The 20,016-nt window shown below is 37.3% G+C and overlaps 4 protein-coding genes across 4 annotated transcripts; 1 reads left to right on the plus strand and 3 right to left on the minus strand.

The window, feature by feature from the left end:
- Positions 1-1,135: 1,135 nt before the first annotated feature.
- Positions 1,136-5,619, minus strand: Afg3l2 (AFG3 like matrix AAA peptidase subunit 2). The gene is made up of 13 exons (XM_076431285.1): positions 5,406-5,619; positions 4,907-5,027; positions 4,519-4,834; positions 4,347-4,440; positions 4,097-4,262; positions 3,884-4,019; positions 3,567-3,685; positions 3,214-3,489; positions 2,899-3,126; positions 2,467-2,693; positions 2,193-2,369; positions 1,872-2,090; positions 1,136-1,687 (listed from the first exon to the last, which is right to left on the minus strand). The coding sequence occupies exons 1-13, from the start codon at positions 5,487-5,489 to the stop codon at positions 1,418-1,420; spliced, it is 2,433 nt and encodes an 810-aa protein (XP_076287400.1). The 5' UTR covers positions 5,490-5,619; the 3' UTR covers positions 1,136-1,417.
- A 1,152-nt stretch (positions 5,620-6,771) lies between these two features.
- LOC143211827 (uncharacterized) lies at positions 6,772-10,117 on the minus strand. The gene is made up of 7 exons (XM_076429831.1): positions 9,905-10,117; positions 9,453-9,629; positions 8,649-9,060; positions 8,167-8,360; positions 7,696-8,025; positions 7,508-7,636; positions 6,772-7,432 (listed from the first exon to the last, which is right to left on the minus strand). The coding sequence occupies exons 1-7, from the start codon at positions 10,097-10,099 to the stop codon at positions 7,358-7,360; spliced, it is 1,512 nt and encodes a 503-aa protein (XP_076285946.1). The 5' UTR covers positions 10,100-10,117; the 3' UTR covers positions 6,772-7,357.
- A 663-nt stretch (positions 10,118-10,780) lies between these two features.
- Positions 10,781-12,845, plus strand: Eif3i (eukaryotic translation initiation factor 3 subunit I). The gene is made up of 5 exons (XM_076430107.1): positions 10,781-10,937; positions 11,249-11,495; positions 11,920-12,200; positions 12,270-12,470; positions 12,543-12,845. Exons 1-5 carry the CDS (start codon positions 10,935-10,937, stop codon positions 12,789-12,791), a joined length of 981 nt encoding a protein of 326 aa, XP_076286222.1. The 5' UTR covers positions 10,781-10,934; the 3' UTR covers positions 12,792-12,845.
- Positions 12,846-12,851: 6 nt separating this feature from the next.
- Parp1 (Poly-(ADP-ribose) polymerase) lies at positions 12,852-17,783 on the minus strand. The gene is made up of 5 exons (XM_076430088.1): positions 17,580-17,783; positions 16,765-16,906; positions 15,599-16,137; positions 15,331-15,536; positions 12,852-15,033 (listed from the first exon to the last, which is right to left on the minus strand). Exons 1-5 carry the CDS (start codon positions 17,691-17,693, stop codon positions 13,068-13,070), a joined length of 2,967 nt encoding a protein of 988 aa, XP_076286203.1. The 5' UTR covers positions 17,694-17,783; the 3' UTR covers positions 12,852-13,067.
- Positions 17,784-20,016: the final 2,233 nt, after the last annotated feature.

Genomic DNA, 20,016 nt, shown 5'->3' on the forward strand with positions numbered 1-20,016 from the left:
TATGAGAGAGAGAGAAAAAGAGAGAGAGAGAGAGAGAAAACAGCGAGAAAGTGTGGACGAAGGTTCTACATTTTTCCATATTCATGGACGCATCATTGTTCTCCGCTGAACGTAATTTTTTAACACGTTGACAAAGGTACATTAAAAAGAATTCAAGAAAAGAAAAGAAGCGAAATTCATTCATGCTCGATCTTCAACGTGTTAAACATTTTCTTCCCGGACGTTATTGGGTCATGTAATTTTTTTTTTACAGCCGATGAGATCGTTCCGTTGTTTATACACATAAATATAAAACACAAGGTAATAGTGATCGCGAAATTCTCAATGTACCATTTTGTACATATCGAAGTTGTTGAATGTTGCATATGATGTAAGAGCGGTGATTTCGTTTGAACGAAAATGAAAAGAGAACGGAAAGATTGTAAATAAATTATTTTCGAACGTGTTTAACAGCCCGGGGCGAAAATTTGTTCCTACAAGCCATGAACCTAATCGACGCAGGACCTTCGTCGCAATGAAATCTTTTTCAATCTTATTATACAAACAAAAAAGATATATATAGATATATATATACATATATATATAAATGATACATATATATACATATATGTATATGTATAGGCGGACCTTCGTATACAAGGAACGCAACTAGAACTGTTTTTCGTTTTTCTTTCTCCTGTTTCGTTGATTTTTCCTCCTTTCCTTTGAAAGATGTAATATAATAGAGAAAAAAAAAGAAGAGTACTCAATCTACAAAAACACGCGTACAGACAAACACACATACACACGTACACAGTCACACCCGTCACTGACACGTGATATATTTTCATTGGAGCGCACCAGGAATTCCGCCAAAGCGAAAACCCAACAATTAGAAGCAGTAACGTAAACAAATTATCAATGTACTTATTTAAGGATGGAACAGTTTAATTGCACTACATTTGTAAACTTTATTAATTATACGTTGCAAAAAATATAAATCGTGGCTTATCATTCCTTTCATCCCTAAGACCTTCTACGCATCGCTCAGGCATTCCTGCACTTTTTCGATGAAACAAAGAGAGTACAATAGAATAGAAAAAAAACGTGTTACGAATTTGTTTTTTTTTCTGAAGAAGAAAACTTTTATGGACCCTTTTTAGATCGTTTTACAATTTATTTCACGAGAGAGACAGAGAGAGAGATCACGCTAGCCGAAGAAGACAAAGTGTGTACAAGTACAAAAGAACTGCGGTGATTAAAAAAGTCTGGCGAGAAAAGTCTATTTAATAACTGTGGTCAGCCACCGACTTATAAGATCGCGAGAATTAAATCGACTTGCAATCGAACGCAATCTTTCTGTGTTGTTTCTTAATACCGTTATATATTTCAAACTATGATACAAAGTACTTAGCAGACTATCATCTAGACTGTATAATTATGCTCGCGATTGCGGTTCCGGTTGCGTTTCTTTCGGATTGCTAGGCGACGGAGGCGTCGGAGGCTTCTCGTTTTCGTTCTCCTCGGTTTTCTCTATCGATTTGTTCCAATCCCTCAAGCCCTTCGGCAAAGTAGTGTCTTCTTCGAACGATCCTGTCCCTTCTACGAACTCCTCGTAAGTGGACTTCTCAGGGAACGGTCGAGCTCCCAGCAATTCAATCATGTCGTCCCTGCTTAGGATTTCCTGCTTCAACAACCGTTCTGCCACCTGGTTCACAAAGAGCACACAATTATTTCAGTCGGTAGAATCCGGATTATACAAATATACATGATTTCTCAGCTATTAAAATTATTAAGGGAAGAAATAACATTCTGTTCGGTTTCTATTCCTCGCAATCGATACAGACAATTTTCATTTTGCATGAAGATCCGCAGTCCAGTTAGAATCATACCTTAGCCACATCATCCTTATGTTCCGTAAGCAAGTCGCGCGTTCGCTCATGCGCTTGCTCGATCAACACTCGTACTTCACTGTCGATTAATTGTGCGGTGTGCTCAGAGTACGGTTTGTCGAATACCATATCGCCAGGCTGCGGCATATCGAAGCTAACATTGCCAACTTTCTCGTTCATACCGTACTGAATGACTTGAGCGTACGCGCTCTGGGTAATCTGTTAAAAGTATACTTCAGTCGAAATGGCCGTATTATGAAATTAACTAGGTTCAAGAGACAGTCGAAATGTTGAGAATCTTTCAACCTACTGGAATATTACCTTCTGTAAATCATCCTTCGCTCCGGTTGTTATGCGACCGAAGAATATTTCTTCGGACACTCGTCCACCAAGTGTCATACACATTCTGTCGAACAATTGTTCCTTTGTGTAAAGATACTGTTCACGTGGTAAATACTGGGCATATCCCAAACCTTTCCCACGGGGGATTATGGAGACCTGTTTATATTCGCATTAGAAATAATCATTGAAACCAATTGTGAGAATATTCAGGAAATGATAAAGACGATGACATAAAGATAATGGCGAAACGTACTTTCAAAAGAGGATCCGCGTGCTTCAAAAACCAACCTGCTACCGCATGACCGGCCTCATGATATGCAACTGTCTTTTTCTCCTCGGGTTGCAAAACATTTGTCTTCTTCTCCATACCGGCGATTACTCTCTCAATAGCCTGTTCAAAATGTTTTAGTTGAATATTATCGTTCATGTCTCTCGCCGCTATTAAAGCCGCTTCATTGCACACATTAGCAATATCAGCTCCTAGAAAGACCTATGTATAATTCTCCGATGGTACAACAATCTCTCGATATTCCTTTGAAAAAGGATACTGTTATAAGTATTATAGGAACTTTTAATCAATCGATCTATTCAGTGCCCTACAAATATTTTCAGTTCTAACATCTTTTAAAAATACCCTATAAGACTTAACACTGTCCTTCCCTGATCAACGGAACAACCTACGTACCAGTAAAGCCAGGTGTTAAAGAGGCCATTTTTCTAGCTAATTGAACTTTGTCCGTCGTAGTTTTCAGAGGCGACAAATGTACTTTAAAGATAGAGGCGCGTCCTTTAATGTCCGGAGCTGGCACGAAAATTTGTCTGTCGAATCTTCCAGGTCGTAGCAACGCTTTATCTAAAATGTCTATCCTGTTGGTAGCTGCCAGCACGACCACGTTGGTCGTGGTATTGAATCCTGGTAGAGAAGAACTTGTTTTAACAGTCTGTCGAATACATTAACGCGTTGAACGCTATAGACTTTGCTGTTAAGATTATCATGTACCATCCATCTCAACCAGAAGTTGATTCAACGTGTTCTCTTGCTCAGAGTGACCGCCGAAATTACGACCACCTCTTTTCCTTCCGACAGCGTCGATTTCGTCGATAAATAATATACAGGGAGCATGCTTCCGAGCCATTGAAAACATGTCCCGGACTCTGGAAGGACCAACTCCGACGAACATCTCCAAAAACTCTGAACCCGACACTGTAATAAAAGGAACATTCGCTTCCCCAGCCGTGGCCTTAGCCAACAACGTTTTACCGGTACCAGGAGGGCCTATAATCAATCACATGGTTAGTATACTAGAATAAGATAAATAATTTACTTACATGTCTTGCAGAAAATTCATTTACCCGTCAACATTGCACCCTTCGGAATTTTAGCACCAAGGTCTATGTACTGTTGAGGATTCTTTAGAAAATTTACAAATTCCATAATTTCAATCTTTGCTTCCTCACATCCTGCGACATCCCTACACATTTTAATAACATAGAATATTTAAAACACAATCAACTGTATCGCATAATTGCACACAATTCTTTTCTACTCCTACTTATTATGTTTTATTTTTAAACGTGCTAGAAAGAACGAGTCTCAGTCTACAAGGAAATTGCCTACAATTCATCGAAGTGATAAACGAATGTATCGTTAGTCTCGCGGATTAACTTACTTAAATCGGACGCCGATGTCTTTGGAATTAATTAATTTCGCAGTTGATTCCATCATCGAACCAAACAGCCCTCCGCCCCTTTTACCACCGCCTCTAAGAGTTTGCATTGATCTTCGCAGTATCAGTAGGAAGAATCCTATGACCGAAATATTTCTTGTTATAATTTATTAATTTAATTTTAATTTATATATAACACGAACAAATATACCCTACCCCACATGATTACTTGCGGCAAGACTTTCAAGAAATGGTGAAATTCAAGCTCATCTTTATAGACTACCAATAAATAATTTTGTGGCTCTATATTCAATTCTATCTGGGCATTCTCTAAATTCCTCTCGAATGTCTCGGTACTTCCAATATTGAACCACAGAGTGTCCTATAAAACAAATTCAATAAATTATGATAATTAGTTTCGTATATATATATATGCAAGCTATAGACAATAATCGAATAAACTCACAGATCCATGTACAAGCTGACCAGGTAACAACTTCACACGAACCCATTGTTTATTAACAACTTCTAATTTGTCTACGACTCCTTTATTTAAACACCTGCAAATATAATACAATTAATTCCTGTTTGTGTATATTTCTGTATCTTCGTCAAGATGAATAAAAATGTGTAATTACTGCGACAAAAACTCTCTCCATGTAATTTCTTCGCCGTAAGTTGTCATCTGAAAATATGTAATAACAGCTATTACAAACAATGCGCCAGCTATATACATTTGTTTCTCGTTCGGCCCGTTTTGAAACGGTTGTGGCCCTCCTGGAGCCTTCATATTGAATTGAAACTTCCATTGAGCACCGAGATTATCAGTCGGCGTGGATCTAGCAGATCCGCTAGCAGATCTAGACGCTTCCGGTTTAGCAGGTCCCTTAGTCGATCCCTCTTTCACTTTCTCTGCAACTTTCTCTGCAGTTTTGGGAGAGTTCTTTCCATTACCTACGAATGTGTAAGCGTTAGACAAAATCGAGTTTATCGATGCCACGTTTGGCAAATAAATAATACAACAACCTCTGAAAAACTTTTCGAATCCTTTAGGTGGTTCGTTACTTAATAACCTCCACTGTTGTTGTATCTGCTCCAACATAGTAGCCTCATTGCCACTCTTAAATAAAGACAGGTACCTTCGCAACTGAAATAAATCATGATACATTGAAAAATTAAATAAAAAAACATGCTCATTAACGAGGAGCAGAAATCTCTGCAACAATTATTAATAAAACAAATAAATAGTCAAACTTTGTACAAAACGAAATTCATTACACCACTTTAGGCAATGTTTAAAAATGAGCTACAATTTGCTTTGAGTATTTTTAAGTGTGATTCGAGTAAAGTGTTTTATTGTTATAATATAGAGAACGTGAATAAAGATGAATAGAAAGAAAATGTACGGACTTGAGTATAGCCTATAAAACAAGAATTAAGATCGTAATTGGAAATTATGAACGACATCAAACTCATTTCGTCTATACTAGGAAGAGGTATAGGTTAACATAGGTTACATTCGTACCTGAAGTGTGTCCGCATTTTTGTGCACGAATTTCAAAATGAACTTCTCGAATTTGGAGGCCGAGCATAATAGTTGATGAGCCATTTTTTTCGGTGTTTATCGACAATCACGTAATATGATGAAATTTCGTAAATTCTATCTCTAATACCACTGCATAACACATCACCGGCTACAAGCAACCATTCTAATAAATCCCCCCAGCAGTGCTTCGATTGAGCCCAACCTTTTTGATACGATGGATGGCCGCTAGAGGCGCTGCGCGGAAAAACAGTAACGTATCTACTATTGGGTAGCAGAGCGGCCAGAGCCCTGAGGCAGTTATATTGGCGGGAATGTATCGAAATAATCTTACCGGACAAAAAGACTCCAGGACGTGTCCTACGAGTTACAAAATATACACAAATACACTTGTTATACATTCATTTTTCAGAATCAAATCATATAAATTTTTAAAAGTCTGCGGGGTGCTCAAGGAACCCCATTTCATCTACCCAATAGTAGATACGTTACTGTTTTTCCGCGCAGCGCCTCTAGCGGCCATCCATCGTATCAAAAAGGTTGGGCTCAATCGAAGCACTGCCCCTGACTGCCCCCCAGTCTCAGTCCCCCACTTTCCGTTTCCAACGCACATGAGTACAGTGCTGAGATATTGGCTAATTGTAAGATCAGCTAAGATGGCTCGCGCATGCACGCTAAAAACAGTAGCGTATCTAGTATATTACGATGAAAAGATAACGGGGTACTGATATTAGGGTGGCTCTGGGTGGCTCTTATTTTCTCTTTTCGAAAAATTTTTGTTAAAATTTCTTTTACGGCACCCCTCAGAGTTGTTCCAAATAATTCGAAAAAAATTTGTGCGAAGTTTCAACTCGATGGTGCCCCAAATGAATTAAACGTTAAAATTAATTAATGTAATGCTCATAAAATCGTTTCTCTCGAATATCTTCTATTTAAACTATTTATAGACTATACATATACGACTTTCACGTCCTATTACTTTTTTTCGTAAAACACGCGGTTTTTGAAGAAATCGAGAAAAACGTCGAACCAGAATCCAAAAATTTTTTCTAAAATTTGAATAAACATCCGCGAAAAATGTGTTTTTTTTTTAATTTTACAGGGTGACCAAGGTACCCTATTGGTACCCTATTTTACCGAGGATCTGACTTTACTGATGCCAAAATCGCCGCGCGTGCGCGAGAGAATTTAGCCAATATCTCAGCGCTGCATGAGTAAGATCTATAAACGACCTCTCATTGGTCGATCTTCGTCGCGCCGATAAAATCAGCTAATGACGAAAGATTCAACAAATTTTATGTAACTATTCGTAAATTGCGCAAAATAATATAATGGACGTTGCACCGAGGGGAAAGTATTTTTGATTTTCTAGGAAAAATTATTTTTATTGTGTCACGTGCTGCTTGCGACATACGATCGAAACAGAAACGCAATAATTTAAATAATTCTATTTGTCTATAAATTTTAATAAGTCTACAACGTACAAAATATATTCTGTTTCCGCAGTGAAAATTAATATACACGTTACTCGATATAAAATTAGAATAATCAGACGTATTTGTACAATTACAACGAATGCAGAGAATAATTAATTTCTATGGGCGAGTGCATTCTTCTTGTATTCGTTCGTACAGGCAGGTTCATTAACTCTGTGCACTTAAAATATTTTCCTGCTACTCGAAGCAGTCAAGAAAATGAAGCAGCTGGAATTTTACGGTTTCGAGAAGCGGATAATAAGATAGCGATAGTTTCGTCGTAAATGTATAAAAGGGAATTCCACGATCAACTGCCTGTTCGATTATATTATCGTGATAGAGCGGTTGTTCATTAATTACTAACATTGCTTATAATGTACAGAGTTAACGATCGACTCCGTATACTGCATACGAGAAAGAATATTAATCATTCTTAGTCGTACGATCGGAACTGCTGTGCTAACTTTCCGTTTGCGAGTAATTTGAGTTCTCCTCGATGCTTATGGAACAGGGAACATATTCTTGTACAGACGCCTGAAAAAGAAAAAGAAATAAAACAGTGACAATATCAATATTAATTTCAGAAATAAAAGAACTAGAAATGCATACAGAGTTAACAATAATTTGTCGTCCCTCTTCTAAATTCAGTCCATCCATGTCGTCCGCTGTTAATATTATCACAGAATCCTCAGCTATGCTATTCTCATCTATGTAAGTTATAGGAATCTCCGAGGACACCTACGGTTCAAATATTCCTTAATACATGTACAATAAAAAGATAGGTAATCGTTTAGTACCTCGCAGTACGAGAAGTCAGATCCCTCTTGGCTCTTCACCGTGGCATTCTGTTTCGAATTTGTTATCCGTTGTTTTCTGGAGTTCAGCAAACGATCGGATTTCTTGCCGTCCTGTTGGAGTCGTCTCCATATCGTCGTTTTAGGGATACGATAAGTCATAGACGCAGCCGCTTGCGACATTTTCCCTCCTTTACAGGCCGCAACAGCTTCCTCCAAACGGGATTTCTTCAACTCTTCATTCTCCGTCTTGCGCTTCTTCCAAAACGACAATGGCAGCTTTCCCTCGTCCACTAAGCGAGCTTTGTCTCTGAATAAAGTGGTCTTCGGAATCTGAGAATACAATTGAAAATAAAGATTATCTGAGACATTATTAAATCATTGTATAAGAAAATTGCATCATATAGAATGGAAATAGCTCTAGTGCAAAAGGTTAATATAATTTTTCTCTTGAGCAAGCATTATTCGTCTCACTTTGAATTCGAGCGCAACTTTAGTCAGCTTCTCGCCCCTTTCCAAAGCTTTCAGCGCAGCTTCCCGCCTGTCAACGCCGTAAGTCATCTTCATCTCGGAGCGCAGAATCTTATACCCTTCCTTCTGAATTCTTCTCCATAGAACAGTCTTGGGTATACTGAACATCTCCGATGCGTGTTGCAAACTGGATCCACCTGTCGACGAAATAAACTGAACGATATGGAAATACGTTTGCTTTCGTAACATTGTTATACCTGATAACTAGACGGATCTTTACACAACATAAAAATTGTCTGCATCAATCGCAAGAAGTAGTAGCTGTATTAAAGTTTCTTTCTTCCAAGTTAAAAATAATTGAACATTCTTAAATTCGTTTAATGTGTTTAATATTTGAAATAGCATCAACTCATTTTTGCCATAAATGCATAAAATCTCCAATCTACTGAAAACAAAGATAGCGATATGTTGCAACAGATACCAACCAACCACAGCATTTATAGCAGCCTTCATACACTCGGCAGGATATTCATTCCTTGTGGCAGTTAAATGTACACCTAGCGCCTTCGCACGCATGTACAATGTCGAACGTGGTACGTTATGCTTAGTTGAAGCTTCTATTAATGTTTGTCCTGATTTTAAACCGTCGATAGCGGATGCTAACATGTCGTCGCTATACTCTCTTTTTATTGTATCCCGCCTGCGTTTCTTTTTTTTACTCAACGTTGAATTCTCTGCGAACCTCTGCTCTTGCTGATCTTCTAAATCTTCGTATCCGTATTGCAACGCGTTCATAACATTCTCGTCTGACTCATTGATAACAGTCATTGGCTCTTGGCTGTTATCATTGTAGTCTTTAGCGCTTACAGTTGAATGAATCTCGTTTAGTCCATTAATCTGTAATCAATATTGAGCATCAATAATCAATAATCATTAAGGGGGTGGACTCGTTTCCAGGATTTTTTGGTAATCAAAAGTGGTAGATAAAAGATCAAAAATCCTATTTTTATGTTTATGAGGCGTAATTTACATTATTTGGCAGTGTAATATGCATTATTGGGAAGTATACAGGAGAATAATGAAAATTACACCTCGTAAAAGTAAAAATAGGACTTTTCGGGGCAACTGTGGCCTAGATTGATCTTTATCTAGTGCTTTTTACTACTGAGAACTTCCATCTTTGCATTATTGAGAAACGAGAAGGCACATCCTGCACCCTCGCAATTCTGGAAACGAGACTACTCCCTTAAGATGAGTCGAATTGTTCGAAAAACAAATTATGGTAAAACCTCGATAAGACCACATATTTTCAAGGACCGTGCAGCTTCCAGCAAACTGCTAATATTCTCCACTGCTACCCTCACTTCCCCATGATAAATAAATTCAATAATACACTTGATATCTTGTGCTGATATATCGCTTAATATTATTGTCGGATGATCCTCGTTTACTTGACTCAAAACATCCTACAAAAATATACAATCATGAGATATATGTTCCGTTCAAATCAGAATTTCGTAATAATTATATATTTCAGTGCTCAATTTCTCAATTGTGCTCCAAACAAATTGATTATCATAAATGAAATTTAATGAAATTTCATTCTAACGCGCGTGTCGGAACGCACGGAATTTGTAATTGATTTATTACGCTGTCGAATCAACAATGATCATTTAAAAATTGCAGAGGGAATCGATGTTCCGCAGTTTATCAGGGTGTAAAAATTGGAAAAGTTGTTTACTCGAAACAAAGTGCTACAAGCGCAGAGGACTATGCGATGGGCATGAATGCGTTCTCCAGCAGCTGCCAGTATTACATCCACCATGCAATCCTCCTCCAAAAGTTGTCTAACTACATCGGATAAATGACTGTGGTAATCATTCCATTTGAAACAATAGCTCTGATTAATTTCATGTTGAGCAACAACTTCAGACATGCTGTTTCAGTTTCGTTTCCTTTTCCAATTTTCAACAATGCGTATATACACAACCGGAATTTGGAACGGGACTAAATTCTTCGTGACCTAGATGGGACATCTCGTTGCTGTAACGTAGTTGTTGCACTTCACAGAAATTCGGACAAATTTGGACAGATTTCCATTTCATAACAATATTTTCTGTTCATTCTTTCACATTCTTTGTGAATACTCTACTTACTTTACTAACGTTATTTCTCTCATAAACTGCAATGATAAATTATATGTAAATAATTGCTTATCAATTGAAGACTCTATACAACTCTATTGGACATGTATATAGGGAAGATTCTTCTCTGTAACGTGATTGGTTCTCCGGGCGGTTCTTTTGACGTCGATCTGACACGCGGGAAATTTAAATTTAATATTTAATTCGCAGCGATATCTAATAATTACAAATCTATTTATTTTAATTTAGTAGTATCTTCGTAAATGGATAGACTGCGGATCTTTATGCAAAATAAAAATGTTTTGCAACGATTGTGGGCAGCGGGAGTTAAATAAGAATTTTAGACTTTTTCCATTGAAAAAACCATTATATCAATATATTCTTAGATTTTTCTAATGTTTTACTCTTTTATATTTCATCCAGCTAATTTCTTGATAACTGCGTAACTTTTCAATCTTATAAAATTATCTAATAAAATGTCGCTTCCAGTCACTTCTGCATGCCCTATGGTTCGGTGAATAGTTTCTATGAATTTGTACGTTTGTGTCCTTTCACCGCTTTAGATTTTTGTGATTGAGTACTCTTGATCTTTCCACCAGTTTAGTTAATTGCGTATCACACGAAAAAATGGTTAGTCGTTTTACAGATTAATAAACAATTATACATATTGTCTAAACCCGGTTGGTTTAGCACGAGCTTTTCGTGAAATACATAAACATGTGACAGCATAACCTCGATGACGTTGAGACATCGTTAACGAATACTTAAATTGATTTAAAGTGCACTTAATTTCGTAAACGTTTAATCACTATACCGCTGATCAATTCTTTTTCTCCGTAATACATAATATGCTTTGTGGTAACAAAGTCGATGTGCTTGCTAGTGTTTCGTGGTTATGTTAATGCGACCGAAACGTAAATAGATTGTTTGTTGTATTTCAGAAACCTTTGATGTTACACGGGCACGAACGTGCTATAACAAAAATCAAATACAACAGAGAAGGAGATTTGTTGTTCTCGTCAAGTAAAGACAAAAAGCCAAATGTTTGGTACTCTTTGAATGGAGAACGTCTTGGGACTTTCAATGGTCACAATGGTTCAGTATGGTGCATCGATGTCAATTGGGACACGACTAGATTTATATCCGGCAGTGGTGACAACACATTGAGAGTTTGGGATTGTCAAACTGGTTTGTATATAATTATCAACATTGAAAGAAAAATAATACCATATTTTCTTGATAATTGTCCAAAACAGATCCAACCAGAGACAAGTCACTCGGCAGGAATTTGAAAAGAACACTTTGAATTTGCATTATTCAGCAGCGTAATTTGCATTATACTAATGTAGCTATTTTTGTAAAGCTGCAACAGCTAAATGCTGTCAAATAATGCAAATTATACCCCATAAATTTAAAAATTGGGCTTTTGATGGCAATTGTAGCCTAGATTGATCTTTTATCCAATGCTTTTGACTACTGAAAAACTTCATCTTTGCATTTTCGAGAAATGAGAAATTGAAACGAGTCTACCCACTTGAAGGCTAGACATTTGGGACACTTATCGAGAAAACACTGTAGCAGGTTTCCACTCCATTTTGTAATTCATTTTCAGGAAAGGAAATCGGTCAACTCCAGACAAACAGTTCGGTAAGGACATGTAACTTCAGTTATTCGGCAGATCTTGCTGTCTACTCTACAGACAAAGCTCTGGGACACCAGTGCGAGATGTTCATCATAGACATCAGAAATGTTGATGGAGCATTGTCACAAGAAGATGCTATTTCTAGAATTTCTGTTAACGGTCCCAGAATTTCTTCTATCTTATGGGGTGCTTTAGATGAAACAATTATCACTGGCCACGAAGATGGCGAAATCACTCTTTGGGATGTGAGAGTAAGTCTGACCAAATGTTTTTCATAGCAGTTTCCGCAGTTTACTAATCAGTACACTTTGTTTTTGTAGACAAGGAAGAAGCTGAACAGCGTTATGAGTCACAAGTCCCAAATCAATGATATGCAGTTCAACAAAGACGGCACTATGTTTGTCACTGCATCGAAGGATAACACAGCGAAACTGTTCGATAGTGAATCGTTGATGTTATTAAAGACATATAAAACAGAGAGGCCCGTTAACTCTGCCACAATTTCTCCTATTTTTGATCATGTACGTTCTCGCTCGATTACGGTACTCATAGGGATTATATTTTTGATCATTCATGAGACCTGTTTTTCGCAGGTGGTTCTCGGAGGTGGTCAAGACGCCATGGACGTAACAACAACGTCCACTCGTCAAGGAAAATTCGATTCACGATTTTACCATTTAGTATTCGAAGAAGAATTCGCGCGTTTGAAGGGCCATTTCGGTCCGATTAATTCTCTTGCGTTCCATCCGAATGGTCGCAGCTTTTCAACAGGCGGAGAAGATGGTTACGTTCGTATTAACACGTTTGATCAATCGTACTTCGACTTCCATTTTGAATACTAATTTTCAAGAATTGAAACAATAAATATGTATCAAATAAAGACTCGATTGAAATTATTCCATTCCATACGAAAGCATACATCTCAATAAAAACGTACATGGGCATTTTACATAAATTTATTTCATCAGCTTACAAAAGAATATTTATACATATATCACGGGAACTTATTAGGTTTATGCACGAGGTAGTACCGAGGGGGAACACACTTAAGAAACAAGAACAAACTTTATTAAATATAACAAACTTATTCTAATTCAATGACTCTGCGTACAAAAATATTACATCTTATACCTGAACTTCATCTTCAGCAAGTATTGTATTTTCACCTGAGCAACATCATATACAATGTATTCATTGTACAATAAGGCTGATTGCTTGGGCAGTTTCGTGGTCATGGCTGTACCCAATGGAATCTCAACACCGTCCTTGGTCTTATGCGAGGTTTCGGGATTAGGTTGCGTTTGACCACGACCAAACGTGGAATGTTTACCACTCGGTAATTTCTCGATAAAATCAGCTGAATATCTCTCGTACATGTTACCCAAAGCTACCTCGCAAAGTAGCATAAGACCAGTGGAATTCTCGCTGTTCGTACAACAATAATTTGCAGACTTGGACACCATATCCGCGAAGTATATACCTTTACCAAACATGTAACCGGTCACAGGTGCCTCTGGAGGAGCTTTCCTCAATCCCTGAGAAAGTATACCAGCGTAATTTGTCGTTCTGGAACCATGCCATAACAGTTTCCTGTTTGGCAATTTCTTGAACGGTTTGAATCTGCTATCTTCTCCTGATCTCTTAACAACGAACACATCTTCGATCTCAAGATCATACTGCTTGTGAGTGGTAGCATGAGTATTTTGAACGTATTGCTCGATGAGTTTGTACTCGTTGCTTTCCTTGTCCAACACTTTAATATCCGCGTTCAACTGCTTATAGTGAGCGTCGAGCGGATTCTCCGACGACGTTACCTTGGTGTGCAGCAGCGAATAAGCGATCTCCATCTCCAGCAACGCGTCCAGCATCTCGCATTTCGTGTGAATCTCTTCGACAGTGTCTAAAATCTTCGGTCCGGATACCCCAAAGTTGTGAGGTATCAAATTATAAAATTTATTCGAAGCATCTATCAATGTGAGTCGTTCAACGGTCTCGTTCTTCAGCAGGTCTTGCATGTTCGTCAACACGGAGTACGCTTTCTGTATCTGCTTCTTGGTGATCTTTCCGAGCGGCATCTTCTCCACGTCGATCTCGAACTCTGCCATAACTTTCTTCATGTTCTGCTCGTCGAACAGCATTCTGATCAAGTCTTGAACCGGTTTCTCTAGCTCGCTTTTGATATCGGAATCTAATAACTGCGCGGAGACCTCCTCGCCGTGATCGACGTCCACTGGATACATCTTCTGAGGCACTTTCACGAAGTGATCTCTCTGAGACCAAACGTTTCCGGTTTTATCTTCGTAGTGGAATTCAAATTGTTTTATACATTCTTCTACAGCTAGATTGTCCACTTTCGTACCACCAATCGTTGTGCCTATTCTGCCCCAGCTTCTGAACAGCCAATACTTCTTCTGTTTATCGTGCTCTAGAATCTGCAATTTGTAGTAACTGTTCTTTTGAGACTGTATGTCCGTGTGCACGAGCGTAACGGTGTAATTGTTCTTGCCGATCTTGTATACGTGAGCCACGTCCTGCAGCTCACTGTCCGGATCAACCATTCCACCATCTTTCAATTGTAGTTTCATCTTTCCAGATCCTGATTTCTCGTAACTACTTTTAGCTTTGCTCTTCGCTGTAGATTTCTCTGCTATCACGTTTATTCTGCTGGATAAATCGCCACCCCAAGTCGAAATAGTCTTCTTCTTAATCAACGAGATTGCAGGTTTCGTATATTCTTTAGCTTCCTCGAGGAAATCTTCAGTGATCACTTGAATATTCAGACTCTCTGCTTCCTCCATCCTCGCACTCATTTTGTCGATCTCCTTCTGAGTCGATATCACCGCAGCAATATTCTCGTGAAGCTTTGAAGAGACCTCTCCTCCTAAATTAATGATTTCTTTCTTCAAATCGTTCTTATCTTTCGCCATACGACCTATAATGAAGAACTGCATGTGCTTCAACGGCTTTGGCTTCGCTTGAACTTTCGGTCCGGAGTCAACTTCATCTTCTTTCTTTACTAAAGTAGATGTTGACGCGGCGGTCACCTTTATCAGTCTTCTTTTTACTTTGCATTTCAATGATTCACTGTGGAATATTTAACTAGTCATTATTTCATCATCTTATATGTTATAAATAGACGTTCTGCATTGATTATGAGAAGCAGAAATAAAATAAAAATTGATTTCATCCCTTAATGACTTCGTTACATTAAAAACATTACGGTATTCTGAAATTTTTCTAATCCTTTACTGTTTTATATTTCACTGAATCAATTTCTTCATAAATGCATAAACATCCACAGTCTAGTTATAAATTAATGTCACTATAAAAATTGCTGTATGGTCAGCGTAAGTGAAGTTTAACACTGAGTAGACTACTTACAGGTCAGGATATCCTTGTTTCACGTTGGATGGTATCGATATCTTTTTCCTTTTAGGATCTTGAGTTACATATTCGCATTTTGTCCATTCGCTTAAGTCTCCTGTACATTTGTATCCAACGCCCGATGTGTACACAAGTTGTCCGCTGCATTTTGAACATGGCTTCAGAGCTCCAAAGCAAAACGCATCGCTCAATCGGTCCAATATCTATAAAAAGATGAATGATCATTGAAATGTTTCTCTAAAATTGTAGAAAATTCATTACTTACATTTGAAATTCCTTCTGGGATCTGTTGCTCATTCTTCTCCAATATAGAAATTAGATCACTCTTTTTTATCGGAGACAGCATACCCCTAATTTTAAATAACTCTTCATTCTGCTTTTTCATTTCATTCTGTTCGTCCACATCTTCTAGTTCTTCTTTCATTTTTTTCACCGGTACAAATTCGCCCTCTTGAAGCTTCGGTAGATCTGACTTCACTCTTTTCTGATCTTCTTTGGAGAGGTCACCGAAGCCAGGCAACACATTACCACCTTCGTAAAACTCTAACTCTTGTCGTAGTTTCACGAAGCATTCGAAATGGTACCACCTGTCGATGCCACCATATTTCCTGCCATGTTCACTTTCAAAGTCTTTCTTCGACACCCTTATCTCACTCTGCACAATCTTCTCTTCGCAGCCTATGCAAGTTGCCCTATTGGACTTTGAATATTGAATAGTAAAGTCTTTAGCGACGCCAGCGCTTTTCGCAGCGGAGGCTCGTTTCCTCCCTCTTCCGGTAGGTGCTGGAAGTGCATGTGCTTCCTCTATTTTAAGGACAAATAATGTTTTGTTAGCTAATGTCACAACAAAAACATTTGTTAGATATGAACTTTGATGTCGTTAACACGGTCCTTGCCACGTGCACCACCAATGGTACACGTTAAACTATCCATCCAAAGTATTAGATGATTTTGCATAAGTTCGTGCTCAATGTCAAAATAAAATTCAATGGTTAAATTTTAAAGAGTACAACTTGGTCAGTGACCATTCTTCTTTTCTACAATTCTTTACAATCATTTTTTTTACACTCTGCTGTGCAGTACAGCTTGTGGCATCTATGAAAATTAGGCACATACTTATGCAAACATCTGATACATAAGTTTGCTTAATTGTCGAACAAAAATAACTTGGCACGGACCGTGTTAACGAACGCAAACTATTATTTTATAACGGGTAAATTTGGTCATTGGAAAAAGCTGGAGTTCGCTTGGAATTCCAGTAAGCTGTAATTCCAATAGTTTCTTGCGAATATCTAAAAGACTAAGTATAACATGTATAGAAAAAATTTGTTCGGAACAATGAGCTTGACAACATATTTCAAGATCATGGAAATCTGTGAGGAAGTCTGTTTCCTAGATAATTACTCTAAATACAAATATCAAAGAACAAACCAATCTTCTTTTTAACATCTTGCTGATCCTCCCAACGAATATTATCGAAGTTCGCTATGTCTGCTGCAGATTTAGGTCTCTGCTTTACAAAGAAACACGCAGCATGATACCATCTCGGTACTTTTGAATCGTGAACAGGACTCTAAAAATTAAATAAAACTATTTAAGTCAATATCTTTGTACAAGACATTCTAATAGCTCCAAAGAAATAATCAAAATAAAGGCGAAGAACGAGTATATACACAACGAAATTACTAATTAAATAAAAAGAATTAAGTTGATGTCCTCATACAAGGCAAAATAGTTTCAAATAAATAATAAAAAAGTAAGGGATGAGTATACATAACGAAGTAAATAATGAAATAAAAATTGATAATCAAGGATCGCGTATACAGTGGAAACAAAGGTACAGACCGTGTAATAAGATGAATAAACAATGTTAAAAAACAAGTACGCGTAACCTAATAAACGAGATGGCTTCACAGTATTTATTCTGACGTGCCATATGAAAAATGTTGACGTTTAGTTACTCGAATTCGACTTTCTACAGAACTGGAACTTCATACGAGTCCGACATATTTAAAATAAATTTTTATTGAATCAAGTAACTACTTCAATGGAAAGTAAAATGTATTTAGTCGACACCTTTGTTTATGCTTGAAATACTAAAACTTGAAGTTTTGAGACTGTAACTATTGTATGCGAGTAAATTAAAAGTTGAATAACGATTGACAAAGAGCTTGTTGCAATGTTGTTGCCGGTGTCGGTCATGGTATATTACTTGGAGATAGATCTGGAGAATGCTTCACAATTACCTGTACGACGACAGCAAGCCTCAGCGTTTCCTTCGCGATGGGTTTTTTGCAATTTTGACACGAGGAACGCGAGCTTTTCGCGTAATCCACGCAATACGGTAAATCGGGATTCATCGTTCCGAAATGGTTCTCACGTTGGCGAAATTCAGCTTTGAAATGAAACCCCCGGAAGCGACACGCTCGCAACCGTAGTAGAAATGCAATGGCGCAGTGCGATTACCCGCCAAATCTCCAGACATTCTTTCTCCAATATATGCACATAAACGAATCAATTACAATAGAATAACGATAAACTTTGTTACAACGAAATGAAATTTTAATTTCAAAAGAAGCATAGCTTTCTAATTCATCAAAATATTATGCGAAAAGTAAATGTTTTGACGAAATTTCGCGGATCGACCAATGGACGCAGGTGTTTTCACCGGAAGTGCATTTTAATTTCAAGTAAATTTGGAATTTCTTTCATCGCACCTTTTTATTCATATTTATTTAAAAGAATGATGATGATGGATATGAATAATGATAATAATAAAAATTAGAATGGTAATAGTAATTACAATATGAAAAGATAATAGTCGTGCAGCTCTTTGTTCTCTTATTGGAACATCATACTTTGTCTGATAGAAACAGTGTACAAAACCGAATGGAGTCGAAGGCAGCGGGCGCGTCAGTCATCCACAACCACGACAAACATACCAGGGAGCAAAACATACATCGGACATCGGGCAAACCAAAGGGTAAACGAATGATCCGCCCGTTTCGCGCGTCCTTCTCCATCCTTCTCCTACACGGTGCGTGCCCGGCACGACGACCGTTGTCGCCGAGGACCACCGAGGACACAGCTAGAACGCGAGCCGCGATCCAGAGAACATTCGATAACAAATATAAAAACTTGTGCATTAGCACAAGTCGAGCCATTGTATATACATACGTGATTAATAAACGTTAAACGTGCGTAGATTCGGACTAAATTCCTTCTCCGTATCCCAACCTCCGGTGTTCTCCTGAACATGATCGGCCCAACTCGAGAGTTTCGATCGCGAAAAGACAGTATTTGAGAAAAATTATAGTAATTAATCATCATCTAATATTTATCATTAAAAAGAAGTAAACATAAGACAGACAAAATATAATAACAGTAATACATTATGATGAGTATGAGCGTGAGCTGTATGAGCGCAGTTGTTACTAATCTTTAAGTTCTTAGACTAACATTGACTAAAATCGTAATTTCAATATAAAGACTACTTTTTGTACAGATATATATATATACATACATAAAAATATCATGTTTATAATAATATAAGATATATATATTTGATATATTTGGCATCTTCGAGAGAGAGTGAGAGAGAGGGGGGGGGGGGAGATCCGACGTTGTTCCACAAATAAATCGCACAGTGACGTACAATGTTGGTACACTTTATTTTAATAATCATATAATATTGTACAAATTATTACAGTAAACTATATATTTTCGTAATTACGTTTATGAATGTTTCTCTGTTTTACCAACATGGTTTGCCAGGAAAGTTTGCTGGCAAGTAGTATAATTAAATAATACAGCCGTACAGTGCAAAAACGCACTATGTTTTATATTTCCTTTATCGAATGCGGTACTTATTTTTTCCCTCTAAAATTATCGGTCTACAATAAACGTACAAAACTTATCGAGAACGAATCGAAAATTATTAAATTAAACATGTTTTACTTTTTCTTTTCAACTATCTACATATTGGTATAAGCCTATTATCAATCCAGAGTGTATACAAGAAGATCAAGTTTAGCCATATCACTTCTTATATATACCACGCTCTATCGCTATACTAGAAATAGTTTTACATATTTATATATATAATATTTCTTGCTGGATATTATATATATACATATATAAATATGTATATACGTGTCGCGATGTGTATTTAATAATGCTCCATGATAAATTTCATTGGTTTCATTCCTGTTCCTTTTTTTTACTCTTTCTTCAACAGAAAAAAAACTGTATACACATTATGTGTGCCATCCTATTTTATTGATATAATCGTTTATATTATATTCTATATTAATGTACATTTTTGTTCTTATAAAAGCGCAAAAATAAAACTGAATGCTTTTATTACAATACTTGCCATCGCGAAGGTTGTAACTTATAGAAATAGATACAATTTACAACTCGAAAGAGGGGGGGGGGTCTTTAATATTATAACTTATTCTCGTACACGTAACTTTCACGAAATGTTTACAAATTAAGCAGCGACGGGGAAGGGGGGGAGAGAAAAAATACGATGGCGAAATTCGAGAGAAAAAAAAAGTATATAAGTGTACACATGATAGAAAAAGATTGCAGTAGCGGTATTGTTACAATACCAAAATGTGTATACCGCGCGGGACAGTCTAGGGCACTCTGGTTAATTAGTACAATTTGTTATCTCGTATA

This window comes from Lasioglossum baleicum, chromosome 9 (genome assembly GCF_051020765.1).
Source record: "Lasioglossum baleicum chromosome 9, iyLasBale1, whole genome shotgun sequence".
Lineage (NCBI taxonomy): Eukaryota > Metazoa > Arthropoda > Insecta > Hymenoptera > Halictidae > Lasioglossum > Lasioglossum baleicum.